The following is a 14,952-nucleotide window of genomic DNA, read 5'->3' as shown; positions in this document are numbered from 1 at the left end:
CTATTGCCTGTAATTCTCACCAGAATCAGAGAGGATCTTATCATTTGCCTGGTTCATAATATGATTGAAGTTATGGAGTTATTCCATTTACACAGATATATCACAACCGAATTTGGCTTAATGAGATCTTTGTAATAGAACACATGAGAATCTGTGAAAATTGTCGTATTTTGAAGCATTTTAGGTGGGACCAGACAAAGCACTTGAAGTTATAATGCAACAACAAAGATTGAATTGGGTAACCTTAGAAACTGTTTCCATTTCCAGATTCCACAATATATGAAATACCTTGGATTTCCAGTTTACTTGAGGATGGACTCACAGTGCTATGTGTGTTTCCTTGCAGTTGACCAAAAGCAAAAATGCGTATTGGCTAGTAAGTGCTTTTTTGGTGGAAAATCGCACCGAACAACTTAGCTTACTCGTATTCAAAGAAGAATAAATATTCTGCTTTTGGCCAGGTCAAGACTGCTCATTTTAATTTGTACTCCTAGCTGGAATATGCCCAACATCTGTTGAAAAAAAAAGGGCAACATTTTGAAAACAAGTAAATATTCTGAAAACTCACCTGGTATGAGATATCAAAAGGAAGGGTTTTTTTAAGGTTACCTGTTGAAACAGTTGAGTTTTACTGATTTCTCATATAAGGCTATACATAGTTAATACAAGATCATTCTTGCTAACAAGCAGCAGATCAGACAGCCCATTTGGTAGACTAAAGGCTAATAGGCACAATGGAAGAACATAGGTGTAAGACAAAATTATGGGTAAAAACAATCATATATATTGCAGTAACCTTAAATGGCTTGTGTTGCCATGCAAAATCCATGTATAGCATTAACATGTGCAAATACAAAAGACACCATCAGATCTCCATGAAATACAAGGCAGAGCTATTTTGAATGTTGAAAAGAATGTAAGAAACACACTGTAAAACACGGTAGCATCCTTTCCCCACTGTGAACTTGGGCCAAGTCTTTTATCAGCTCACTCACATCACCTGGCCCATTTAGACACAGTAGCATACTGGTGAGTGAGTAAGCCAAAAAAAAAAGAGGATGTGGTCCCATATTCAGTTTTGGTAAACATATTGTGGGAAGAGTGAAAAAATACTTCCACCCTGCTAACCTAGAGACAGCTCTACCAAGCCACCTTGATCCATGTAACAAGCTTAAATTGTCTTTGAACCAGACAAAATGGGACAAAAATGTGGATACAGATGCAGACAGGCCCAAAGATTGAGGCATTTATGGTGGGTGGTCCTTCAGGGGAAAAAAAAAGGGGGGGGGACGGAAATCCTCACTCGGAGGTTTGATTCTGCTCTGGACCAGGTCAATGACAACACTCCCAGGGACTGTCTAACAGGAGTGGGGAATGGCCTCATCAGCCTGTCCCTAAGCCATCCATGGATGCGTGTGTGTGCAGTGAGAGAGCACCGGGGTTGAACAACACCAACCCTCTTCTGAATGCGAAGCAGGGGGAGCTGCCGCGGATCATCAGATCTGAGCTCAGCTCCACCAAGCAGACGAGCCTCCTTCAAACGCAGCAGCCGGGCCTCGGCTCGGGAGGCCATCGGGAAGGGGAAGGAGAGCTCACTGCTGCCAGGGGCAGGGAAGGTCGCCAGAGCTGCAGCCCGGCCCTCGGCTCCCCGATCCCAGCGGCGAGGCGGAGGCAGCCTTGTGACCAGCGGCGCTCGCCCTTGAGCACAGCAGTGAGATCACCGCCGAGATGAAGGCGAGGGCAGCGGGAGCCGGCGCCGCGGAGCGCGCCTCTCTGCCGGCGGCCGCTGCCCGAGCCCGAGCCCGCGCCTGAGCCCGAGCCCGAGCCCGAGCCCGGCGGGAGCCGCAGCCCCGCATTACATCACCGGCCGCCGGCGCGACGAGCGGCTGCTCCCGGGGGCGGCGGCGATGCCGCGCGGGCAGCGGAGCACCTAGGAGCGGCGGCGGCGCCGGGATGCGCTGACGCGGGGGCTCCGCGGGGAGGGGGAGGGAGGAGAAACCCCCTCCATCCGCTCCCCCCTGCGCGGCGCCGCCGGCATCCCGGGGGCAGCATGGGAGGCGGCCCGGGGCTCCGGCGCTGCGGCTGAGCCGGGCAGGGCAGCTCGAAGATGTTATGGCCGAGCCGGCGAAGCAGGGCGGCGGCAGCCTAGGGGCGGGCGGGCGGCAGCAGCAGCAGGATGAGGAGGTGGACGGGGGGGAGGAGGAGGCGGCGGCCGGCCCCGGCCCCGGCCCCGGCTCCGGCCCCGGCGCGCCGCCGCCGCCCAGCTACGAGGACTACGAGTGCAAGATCTGCTACAACTACTTCGACCTGGAGCGGCGCGCGCCCAAGCTGCTGGAGTGCCTGCACACCTTCTGCCAGGAGTGCCTGAGCCAGCTGCACCTGCGGGCCGCGCAGCACCCGCCCCCCGGCGCCGAGCACGGCGCGCCATGGCGGGCGGGCGGCGGCGGCTCCATCTGCTGCCCGGTGTGCCGCCACCGCACGGCGCTGCCCGACTACCGTGTGCACGGCCTGCCCGTCAACACCAAGCTGGCCGAGGCCTTCCCGCTGCAGCTGCGCGCCCGCGACCCGCTGCCCCAAGACAGCCTGCCCCCGGCCCCGGCCCAGCCGCGCCGGCCCGGCCCGCACCAGGCGCCGCAGCGGGGGGCGCCGCGGCCCGGGGCCGAGGGGGCGGCGGCGGCGGCGGCGGCGGCGGGGGGGGGGGAGGAGGCGGCCCCGCAGCAGCAGCCGCCCCGCGCCGCCGTGCGCTCCGGCCCGCGCTCCTCGGGCTACGAGACCTGCCAGAGCTGCAAGCGGGCGGCGCTGAGCGCGGGCTGCGTCTGCGTGGTCTTCTCTTTCCTCTCCATGGTGGTGCTGCTCTTCACCGGCCTCATCTTCGTCAACCAGTACGGCGGCGACCCCGCGCCCGGCGCGCTCGCCGCGCCCTCGCCCTCGCCCGTCGGGCCCATCTGCCTCTCGGTCGCCAGCATCCTCGCCCTCTTCTCCGTCGTCGTCACCTGGCTCATCTGCTGGCTCAAGTACCGGCCCGAGGCGGCGGCGGCGGCGGGCAATGGCACGCCCCGCAGCCGGGCGGCGGCGGCCAGGAGGAGCAACACGTAGCGCCCGGCGCGGGGGCGGCCGCTGGGCCCACGCGTGTCCCTGCCGCCCGCCACGCGGGGAAGCGGCGCGGGCCGGGACTCGCGGCCCCCCAGCACCGGGCGGGCCTGGCGCCGCGCCCGAGTCGGGAGGGTGCGAACAGGACCCCCAGGGCATGGATGCTGATGCTGCTGCCCATGCCCACCCCCCTCTCCCTTGCCTGAATTTGGAGGGTGCTAAGAGCAGCGAAGAAGCAGCCGATGTACCTTAAAGCACTTGTGCTGCTACCTGATGCACGCAGGCCTTGAGCCCGGTTGACGGGGGGGGGGGGACTGGATTGGGAGTGAAAGGTTTCCTCTCCCCCACCCCTTCCATTCCAACTGTCCCCTTCTCCTGCCCTGCGCCCCTTTTGTCAGCCCGAGGGTGGGAGGGCTGGGAGGAGATGGGATTGCTGTGGTGCTGCTCAGTCAGGAAGGGCATCCCTCTCTCTGGGTGAGGCAGGGTCCAGTTCAATGGCAGCAGGCCCATTGCTCTGAGAGCCAGTGCTGTCTAGCAGATGGATCTAGGCCGGGAACCAGGAACCAGGAATTCTCATGCTGGGCTTGTCAGCGGCTCGGCCTTGAGAATTTCAGATTCCTGCTCTGTAAAACAGAAATAATTCTTCTTCTCTTTCTGTCTGACAGGGGATCATTCGTTAAGTCATGTTTGTAAAGCACTTCAGCAATGTCAAGTGCTATATGCAAGTGCTAGATATTTTCACTACCTTGGAAAAGGGAATGATAGAGGGATTTGATTCCTCATCTCCCATAATAGACAAGGAAAGAGTGTGAGATGGGTGTGACACACTGGTTAGATGATGATGAGAAAGATTTTACCTCCTCATTCTCCCTATCAGTTGGCTATTGGAGGGTAAGATTTATTTATCTGACAATTATGATAAACTGACGTTTTAGGTAATCTGGGAAAGTGGAAATGTGGGGAATGGAAGTGTCCTACAATGTTTCCCCATTTTTTCTTCCGAGTGTACCCTTGTTTCTGTGCTCACCCGTGGAGAAGGGATGAACTCATTCCTTGAAGCAAACTGGCTTACTGTTGCCCCCACCTGGAAGATAATTGGAGAGATGCACTGTTGTTACAGGCAGACTAAGATCTCAGAATTAACTGCATTTTGTACTCTTTTCCCTTTTTTAAATTAAATGAACACATATGAGAGCTGCATTAAACAACCTCTTGTCTTAAAGGGACTGAACCAAAGTATTCACACAATTTATTGAGTTCTTTGCTATTCCACCTTTATTTGAAGGCCACTTCCTTGAAAAAGCTGGCTTTATCCAAGCCCTCCAATGGTTGCTTAAAATAGGTTGTACTGTTCCTTGTTTAGAGATCATCCTTGAGTATGGAAAACTGGAAAGTATTCTGCAGACTTAATTTATTGAAGACAGTTTAATTAATAAATTGAGTTCTAAAACTCAGGTAAGAGATGAAGTGGCAGAGAATAATGAATCGTTGGCCATTGCTTTGAACTTTTATACAATGAAAAGAATACATGTTAAAATATTTCATTTCAATTCAACAATACATGTGGAATTAGTAGCTTCAGTTGCCTATTAATGATTTGTCTTCAGTTAAGATGGTTACAACTAGGAAGTGTTTCCCCTTAAATGTTTCACTTCTGTATTATGAGTTTCTGTAAAAAACTTTGTATTTGTCAGATTGGAACTTTAATAATACATTTCATATGTGGTGAGATACTCATAATAAGAAATGAAAAAAAAATGTAATGTACTAAGGAGCGCACTACTATATAACTACTATTATATGTTGCAGGATAAGTTGTTTGGTGCCTGAATTTCATTTTATTTAAAAATAAATAAATAAATAAAAGAACCTAGTTAGGTGTTGCAATCTGTTATATATGGAATGAGAGGGTGCTTCTTATTCCATGTTTCTACACAGTACTGTATTGGAATGAGGTTATTATTTTTGTGCTTTAACAATTTGAGATTTTGAAGATAGTCGTATAGTATTCCCTATGTATTTATGCAAGCTGTCTGCATGATATCCTGACAGGTATTCTATTAATAGACCTTTACTGACCACTTTATCACAAATGAAAAGGAATATATTAAGTGTTTAGGAGTGGGAAGACAGCAACTGAAGATGTAAGTGTGATGTGTTCTATGACTGCAGTGTCTTGATTATCACAAACCTGTAAAAAGTAGTATTTGTACAAAAATCCATTATAATGAAAGTAGTTGATGGAAACAGTACATGATCATTGTGTCAGTTGTGTTAACACAATCTACACCAGCCTTTTAAGACAATAATACAAATATTCTAGGAAGATAAATTACTGGTTTTGCCTCTGACATTAACTTCTTATGTGACACTGGCCATGTTTTACATTCATAAAGTTAGGTTCTTAAATGAAAGTGTACCCCCTAAATTCAGGCCTAGTACCAACAGCTCCTATTGACTTCTGTAATAGTTGTGAATACTCTGCACAGAGGCAAATCACTATTTATGCTAAATGAGAATTGAAAATGTTGGCCTTAACCTTGCTGTCCTTCAGTTAATTCATCTGTGAAGTTGGATAACAATGCTTGTCTACCTCACAGGTGGCTTGTGAGACTTTTATTTATTATACTTTTTAAAGCAATTTGAGATCCTCAAATAGAGGGTGTTATATTAAAGGAAAGTATTATTATAAATAACAAGAAAAAGAAATATATGTAAATTAATGGACATAAACAGCAGTAATGTTTAGTTGGAAAAATAAGGATCAACGTTTAGAAATGTATACATGGATAAATCCTATCCACCAATTTACCGATTAATTGTGTATGCTTCTAGTGCAATTATATCATTATTATCAGTATGGCTATTTTTTTAAATTAAGCAACAGTAGCATGCCGTTATGGAGTACATACGGAGTCACTATGGCTTATGTACACATGCCTGACCAGGTTTTAAACAGTACCTCAGGTACTACTCCTGCTATTGTAGCTGTAGTAACACACAGTTCAATGTGTGGTAACTGCCTTAGGGTTTACTAAGCTTTTTGGGTGTGTTTTCAGTCTTCAGTGAGCTATTTGCTACCCTAGTAGGGTGACTGTATTTCCTGAGTCTCAAAACAGGACACTCTGCTCCACCACTACCCACCCCCAACAATTCTCCAGCGTGTTCAGCTGTCTCCAAGCTTTGATCTCAGCTTTGTGTGCTGGGGAAGGGTGGTAAAGAGTGCCTGGGAATGGGAGATAGGGGTATGAACCTTGTTGGAGAGCATTGCTTTTTCCTGTTGAAACCTCCCATTCAGAAATGGAGATTTCTGAAAACACAGCAAAAAGCATTCATCTGACCAAACTGATGAGACACCCATGACAGCTTCCAGCGAAACAGGATGTATGATCACCCCACACTTTGGCTGCACTGCTTGCAGTACCTAAGCTAGATATTGTAACCTAGCTTAGGCATGTCCACACAAGCTGTAGTGATTGTAGTGTAGACATACCTTTAAACACTTCCTGTTTTCTTCCAGTTGGAAACACGTTTTATCTTATATTTTCCTCTCATTCCATTAAATTATCCATTTGCTTATTTCCCCTCTAATATCATTTTCTCTCTGCCTTAAACTGTATTTCCCTTTTTGTTTAAGGAGAGTTTTCAGAAAATGCGCACAATTAGCTGGTCATATTATGTATCAATTTCCAATTCTGATATTTGAATATACTTAAAAGCTCAATTTAAATGGTTATGAACACACATAAAATATGCCAAATTCTCCTCTACATCTATGCAAATTTAAGTAACTCCACTGAATTCAACTGTAGTAGTCTGGCTTTGCAACACAGTACCTAAAAAGAAAATCAGTTATGTAAATCTCTAAATAGTGTACAATCCCAGCACTATGTTTGTATATCGGGTTCTTTGAATGTACTGACTGCTTGTCCAAAATCAAGCCTTCATGATATTTCAATAAAAAGTCAAGTAAAAGAATTACTAAAGAAAGTTCATGTGATTGAACACTGAGGTATATTTTGTACTGTAACCATTTCACGACCTTTTTGTATGTTTCAGTGTTTTTGAAAATTAAAGGGTACTGAGGAGTTGGAGTGGAACTATCCCAGGAACCAATATCTTCTTTTCCCGGGGCTTGCAAAAATAACTTTGCTTTGGGAATCTTCCTGGGAGAAGGAAGGCTGGAAGTACAAGCTGGGTTGCATTATCTTTTCTGAGGCAAACCTTCACTGCAGAGATTCCCCTATTTAAAAACTGGGGTTTCAACCATGGCCATAGATCAAGTGGAAATACCAGGGTCTGTAGCAGAGGCAAAGAGTTTTCTTATGAGTGACCCTGACCTTCAACAAGTTCCCTGGACTACAGGGATTCTGAAATAGCTGCAGAGCATCTGGTCCAACCTACAGGTTTATCTTCTGTGTAGGGATAATCTTTGCTTTCACCCTTACATGCAAGGAACTCTGTCATGATATCTTTAGTTTTCATCTAGCTGAGCTCCCTTCCACCAACTGTACCATAAGAGAGGGGGAACCAAGCTCTGGATTTCAAAAGATCAGGGATCATTTTTAGCTCAGTTATTTTGATAAGAAATTGGAATAGAACAATGGTTTATACAGCGAAGTTATTCTGGAACAAAACCAGTATATGTGAGAATGGAGTATGGGCCCACTGATGTCGAGATTAATAATAATCTTTCTTTTTGGCCAGTGCTGTGAAATCTTTTCTCTTGAGATGGTAAAATGTAAAAAATGTTGATTTTGCTGTGTTCGTAACCAAGGTGGATACCACAATCCTTATAGAAAACTATGGAAGTCAATGGATGTTCCAAGGTATAACTTTGTGTATGCTGTTTCCTTAGGCATGTGGGATTGTGTTATGTAAGATTCTTTTGGCCTGGATAAACATTAATACCCTGTCACATCACAGCTTTGCCTCTTTATTTGTGCTTTTCAAACTAACTGCATTCTAGATTTCCTCTTTAATTGAACCATGGTGATTTTTATAGCAACTATCTTGAGTTTCTTCAATGCAGCATATACAACAACTAGAAACTTCTCATTCTCCATTGTCCCCTTTAAAAGGACCTCTTAAAATACAGTGGCTGTAGGGCAGAAATTACATTTGTAAAGGTGATCTTTACATCATTAACCTTGCATTAGAAAATAATTACAATTACTTAATTGCAAATATAAATATTCTAAAAGAAATTGGGCAGAAAGCCATGGAGAATATCACAAATGTGTGTCAAGAAAAGTGCCTCAATTACCTATTCTGTTTTATTTCTAAGCCTCTACTGTCTACTTTCTGAAGTAAATTTTCTTCCTTTATATCACACTAAATATGGCATTTACATTCATGGTCATGAAATATAAAAATGTATCTCACAAAGCCAAAGATGTTAAAAAGCTGTCAAGTATGGGGCCACTATACCAAGGTACAGGCATAACAAGTTTAATATGTTACTAATTAAGTGAATTACCTGCATTTCCAAAAATGACTAAGGATTTAGGGCACATCCAGTTGTGGGTGCCTAGCTTGAGACACCTTAAAGTGGTTTGATTTTTAGAAGTTACACATTTTTAGAAAATCAAGTTCCTTTATAACATCTCATGTTTGGCCACCAAAATCATTAATTCCTGACTTCTGTGTTTCAGTTTAAAACTGGATATTGTGAAACTCTTACTTCTTGCTTTAATTTTATTTATTTATTTATTTATTTATTTCAAGCTGTCCTTTGGGATTCAATCTTGCTTCTAAGGTTAGATTCTGAATGAAAAGCAGGATTGAAACTTAGTTTGTATTTTGTCATTTCTGTGAGAAAGGATCTGAAAGATAGTTATGTTCACATATACTACCACCTTAAGTAAATGCTTATAAATGAAGATGCTTCAAGTAGTGTGTATTACTGGATGACACCTTGATCCGTCAGTATTACTTGTGTAATTACGGAAGTAAGTGAAAACATTCCCATAGGCAAGGTCTGCATATGTTGTGCAGAAAAAGCTTTAATTTGGAGTCTTGGATGTACAAGAACTACAAGATACTCTGCAATACTGCTGACAGTTACATACTGGAGTCCAACCCTACAAATGTTTAGTCATCACTGGAATTAATAGACATCCCAGAAGTAAGGATTGCTCTTGTGAAAATGAGTTTCCAGGACTAGGCTTTTGATTAGCAGCTTATTTTCTACATCAGTTTGTATTGATATAACCTATAGAATATATGATGCTGCAGTGAGTATGTTTGTGCAAAATATGGCAGTCTATCAACAGTTTGATAGTACATTTTTATGTAATTGAGATGGCTTTGCACTTATTAAGAGTAGCCTTATATATTGTAATGACATCAATGTAAATGTAATCCAAATGGGCTGCAGAATTAATTTTAATGACATACAGTTCTTAATTTGCTGAGGGTTATGGGAAATAAAAACCTACAGGAAGATGTTATTTTATATTCAGCTCTCTCAAGCCTCTTGATTTAAAATAAAACTCCTTTGAAATCAGAGAGCGCTTTCTGTAGATATTTTGCCTGCTTTCTGCTGACCAAATAACAAATGTATTTTATCCCACTGAAAGTCGTTTACTTTGCTAAAATAATTTACAATGCAAGAAAGTTAACCCATGTTTTTATTAACTTCAAATCACTTTAAGCATGCCAGAGACAGGAGCAGGTTTCTGCTGATAGGCTGTTATGTAGATAATAAAATCACAGTCACAGGGACCTTATAATGATAGCTCCCATCCTTCAAATGAGTCAGGGAAGCTGGTTTGAACATAAATTGTCCTCTTCCTATAGGAGTATAGCCTAGAACTTTATCCAAGACATGATCTTGTTCATATAATATACTTAGTCCCTGTTGTAATTTGAATTGCTATTATGCTTGGGGTCCCATATAGCTTCTCTATGTCATATTTGAGCCAGGTTTAGAAATGGACTACATTTAACAGAGCTGGTTACAATTACATGTATATGGCGCTCAGTGTGTATGACCTTTGCCCCTTGCTGCATAAGAGGTTTCCTTATGCATGTTTATTTATTTATTTTTTAAGAAAATGAACCAAAACTAGGCTTTAATCCATGGCTTGTTTCATATTTATTACCCAGATTTGAAATTGCCCATGCAGCCTTGAGTTTAAAATGGATCTAGGTTTATTTTTCAGATATAGTTCAGAAAATAGAATTCTTGTGAGATTTTGGATTTTTCTTTAACAGATTTCCATCAGGCAAGAGGAAAGAGGCTTCATGAGATCAGTTGCTCTCACAGAATTGTAATATTTTGGCAGGCTGCTTGGGGTTCAGAAGATTTTGTTACTGTTGAATCCAAACTTAATCCCAAACCTACTGCTGATTAGGCATTACACCTGAATCTGAGACAGCAACTGAATCTGTATCCAGATCCGAAAATGGTACGTTGGGTCCACCCTTCCTGCTGTTTAAGGTATTACATAGCAAAAAAGACTTTAAAATAGTCAATTCTACATGTTCCATAATATTTCTATCCAGTAAACTTCATAGTTGCACAATAGCAGCCATGAATTTTGTTTTCTTTGTTGTTGCAAGGGTTGAAATTGAAATTTGTTGTTTTTTCCATTTGAAGTGATATTCATCAAAACATAAATATGGAGGATTCCATAAAAGTTTAGTATATAATAGGTTTTTTATGACTAAATAAAGTGACAGTAAAAGTCAGTTTAGCCTTCTCTCTTCATTTTAAATAAAGCCCTTTTCATTATCGGGCAAAATTAGAATATGAAATTTTTTTTTCCTTTTATCAGGAACAGTTGGAAACTATTAAAAATATTGGGTGAGGTTACATGGAATAATTACAATAAAAACACATTTTTCTTCTGTTCATGAAGTGCATTTGGTTACATTTCCAGCACATTTAGCCTTGACGCCTCTCCTCTATTATTGTAATATTAAGTTTAAATAGGAATTGTGTTCCATTTCAGTGATAATTTAAATGATTTCTGCTTTACTTAAGAAGTCTTCAAGATAATACTTTTCTCATGTTCCAACAAGATTGCATGGGCTCATCTCTTATCTTCTTTGGTGCTGTTTAGCAATCTATGAGGCAAAATTGTTACTCAATTTTTACTTGGGCAGTGAGAATTTTGCTTGTGTAAGGATTAAGAGTACAGTATTGGGGATTGCCTTGGCTCCTACAGTGAGAGGCAGAGCATTTACACATTTCCCTTTCAGGAGCCTCCAGCTCATGTTCTGCCTAATGAAAATAAGTTTGAAGAGGCTAACCCTAATAAACACAAAGTTAATCGGGATGAGCACGATGCTAAACTCTTTACTGAGTGTTTTCATTTCATCAAACCATTGCCAGGTTCAGTGTCAAGCTGGCTCAAGGAATAGGAAAGGTGCCAGGGTGGAAAGGCCCTTACAGAACTGTGCTGAGAATCTCAGGCTGCATCTGTTGGCATTACTCCTGAGCTAAACGAGCAGTATTAGGGCAAGTCAATAACTTCTGCTTAAACCCTCTCCCCCTCTCCCCCCCAGCAAAGCACTTAAGCAGTGCTTAAGCTCCATGGAAGCCACCTGTTAAGGGTTTTACTTAGCGTTTTTCAGGATCAGGTCTTTCATTCTTTATGAAATGCAGAACTGTCTGCTGCCGGCCTCTAGAAAGCATGACTTGCTTTCTGTTGTATGCCGACCTGGTGGCTACACGCTATGGCATGAGATGCCTTCAGTGCAGTCCGATGGGCTCAAAGCAGGGCCGCTCCGCCTGCACCACTGACCCCGGGGAGGGGGCTGCTCCGCATTGTTGGTTCTCCCGCCCAGACCGGGGGGAGGGGGAGCGGAGGGGGCTGGTCCTCGGTGCCACCGCCCGCCTGCCGAAGGCACTGACCAAAGTCAGCTGGGACGAATTATGGCTGGATGTTGCCGGAGGACGCTCTCTGCTGGCCGACGGAGGAAGCCGTATTTCTCAGGGCATTCGGCTCGGCTCCCAGGGGGAAGTGTGCCGCTGACTTTGAAGCAAAAGCCATCTGGAGAAAGGCCGCGTCGCGTGGGGCTCTTCTCTCGGGCCGTGGGGATCCCGCCCGCAGCAGACCTGAGCCGGGGAAGCGACGGCCGGGGGCGGCGGCTGCGGTCACGGCCCGGAGCTGGAGGGCGGACACGCGCGAGCAGAGCGGTGCGCGCCTCCCCGGGCAGCGGGCTCTCCCTGTGCCTCTGCCCGCCGGAGGAGGAGGAGGGCATGGGGACCGCGCAGGCCCGGCAATCCTTTGGGGGCGGGAGCGGGTTCCCCCCCCCTCCACCTTTCCCCCAGGTCTCGGTGTGCCACTGGGGCGATGGGCACGAGGACGCTGGCGGAGGGAGGAGCCGGTGCAGCCCGGGCCCGTCGGTGAAGAGCAGACAGCGGTGCTGAGCCGTCCTAGCCGAGGACACCTGTCTCCGGGCAGCTGTGACTCGGGTCCTGACCCAGCCCCGGCCCCTTGTCATTGCTTTGTACCCGGGGGTCGCAGAGGGACCACCAGGGGCCGAGCTCGCTGGGGAAGAAGGCACTGAGCCGTGACTCCTGCCTCAAGGGGTGGCCGAGCAGGTCCTTGCCCTTGGCTGCGGGCTGTGCGGAGAGGGGCCCTGGCAGTCCCGGCCTCGGCTCCCAGAGCCGCTTGCAGCCCGCGACTGGCAAGATGGGGCGTGAAAGCCTGATTCTCATCCTCCTCCCGCCTTGAAGGAGCTCCCCAGACATGCACCGCTACAGTGGGACGCCCCTCGCGACAGCCCCAGCTGCTGCAGGGAGCATCGCCTCGCGCTTGCCCCAGGCTCAGGGACACTGCGGCCCTGCCCTGTGACCACCGGGGCCAGCAGCGGCGCGGGGAGGATCTCGTCCTCCCCACCCTGGCCCGCGTGTGGTCTGGCCCCAGACGCTGTCCCTGGGCCTGAGGAGCCGGCTCCGCGCCCCACGTGGCAGAGCCTGCTCCCAGGGGTGCCAGGGACACAGTCCGGCGGGTCATCTAGGAACGAGCCGATAAACCTCCCCCTGCACCGCTTCTCGTGCAACCACTTGGATGTGGGGAAGATCCCTTCAAATCTGTGCGCGCAGCAAGAAACCAAGGGGAGGAGGCAGGTCCCTTTGAGAAGCAGCTCAGTGCCTGGGGCTGAGAAAGGGCCATGGGGAAAGCGGACAGTGCGGCAGGGCAGGGGGCATCAGGCCTCTTCTAGCGGGCCTTGTACTTCACCAGGAAGGAGGCTCTGGCTGGAAGGTGCCCGGAGGCTGCGGGGCGCTTTCCTCTCACTTGTCCTTGCAGGTTTCCAGGCGGAGCACCAGTGGGTGGCATCCACAGGCTCCATGGATGCCTTTGAGGACCGGTGGGTGTGACCCAGGGGGCTCTACTTGGTGTGCCCCTCAGGCATTTTCACGTTTTGACCCGTTGACCCACACAACGCTCCTCTCCTGTTTTTTGCCTTTGTTGTCCCAACATTTTGTTGTATTTTTTACACATTGGCCCCACACAGTAGGGGCTATTAGTTAGCCAGGTGAGCCTTAGAGCCCAGATACTTGAAGGATACAAATTGACAAGCTTCTCCTAGAGGACAGCATGATGCCCCTGCGCTCCCAAGAGCCCGCGACAGCTCCAGGCAGCCAAGGGCACCAGGGACACAGAAGAACGGGCAGGGGTGGATTTCCATGCTGCAAAAGATAAAATACAAAGATAAAATAAAAAAACATGCCCCAAGATAATAAAATTAAAGAGAGAACAAGGACGCTAACAAGTGCTCAGAAAACTGAACATAGACTTCAGAGGTGCCAGGATCTCCTGCAGCAGGCCTGTGCCCCTCTCACTTATCCTCCCTTGGGGGTCTATATAGGGCCAGATGCTGATCCCAGTTAGGCCCGGGTGACCACAGAGACTCACGTACTGATTCATGTTCACATTCATGTGCTGATGTGAGAAGAAAATCAGCCCCGGCCTCTCTCTGGAAAGAAAGAAAGAAAGAAACCTGCTGGGAAACCATTGCAAGGGCGCAAAGTCCCTCTAGTACAAAGCACTGGGACTCAGTACAGTCAGGATCTGGCCCCCCAGACCCCAGCTCCTCTGTCCTCCTTTGTGGCAGCTGTGTCCCGTCTCCCCCCCGCCCCGCCTTCGTGGGCCATGCTTGGCGCCCAGCACAGGGAGGGCTGCAGAAGGCTAGAGGAGGACTTCAGATGGGGGAGCACTTCCTGTTCTTTTTTTAATCGATTTTAATCCTGTTCATCTTTAAAAGAATAAGTGGTGAAATCATAGCGCTGGAGGCGAAATCCCGATTAATGAATTCAATGTCTGTGTTGGAAAGGCCGCCTTCCCCTTCATACTGGTAATGTGCATGCCTGCCTCCTCGGGCCCGGATCGCAGAGGGGAGGGAAGCTGCACCGGGGCTCCTGGCACAGGCGGCTCCGCACGGGCGGCCAGAAACTTCCCAGTGCGCGTTACCTCCTGGGAGCCCTGGGGTGTGCAGCTAAGGATTGACCCCAAGTTAGGTGGGGCCGGATATGTTCCTCGTGGTTTCCTTGGTTGCTATGAAACCCCTTTGCATCTGATCAATCCAACTTTCAGTTCATAAAACTCTAATGGTCCTTTTGTGCTTCTTTGCCAATAACCCCCCATGGAAGTCTATTGTGATACGGAAGGATCACAAACCATCCTTCGTAGTTTATTGCAATTAATTAACACAGATTAGACTGTTCAATTTAAAACGTGGCTGTTACAGTGTGTGTGTGTGTGTGTGTGTGTGTGTGTGTGTGTGGATTTAAATCTCTATTGATGGCATGCTGCAAAATACAGTCACAATGTTGATGTCGCAGCCCTGCACGGGACAGAGAATGAGGATCTATCTGGTAGCCTGATAGCGCGCCCTGTGTCTGTC

The 14,952-nt window shown here is 47.1% G+C and overlaps 1 protein-coding gene across 1 annotated transcript; it reads left to right on the top strand.

Moving 5' to 3' along the window:
- Positions 1-1,343: 1,343 nt before the first annotated feature.
- Positions 1,344-8,013, top strand: LOC132251420 (RING finger protein 223). The gene has a single exon (XM_059730943.1). The coding sequence runs from the start codon at positions 2,113-2,115 to the stop codon at positions 3,094-3,096; it is 984 nt and encodes a 327-aa protein (XP_059586926.1). The 5' UTR covers positions 1,344-2,112; the 3' UTR covers positions 3,097-8,013.
- Positions 8,014-14,952: the final 6,939 nt, after the last annotated feature.

The sequence above is a fragment of the Alligator mississippiensis genome, chromosome 7 (assembly GCF_030867095.1).
Source record: "Alligator mississippiensis isolate rAllMis1 chromosome 7, rAllMis1, whole genome shotgun sequence".
Lineage (NCBI taxonomy): Eukaryota > Metazoa > Chordata > Crocodylia > Alligatoridae > Alligator > Alligator mississippiensis.
Note: the sequence above shows the minus strand (reverse complement) of the source record. Positions and strands in the feature narration are given on the sequence as shown.

Coding starts and splice junctions, on each gene's coding strand:
- LOC132251420 (XM_059730943.1), top strand. CDS start 2,113: ATGGCCGAGCCGGCGAAGCAGGGCGGCGGCAGCCTAGGGGCGGGCGGG.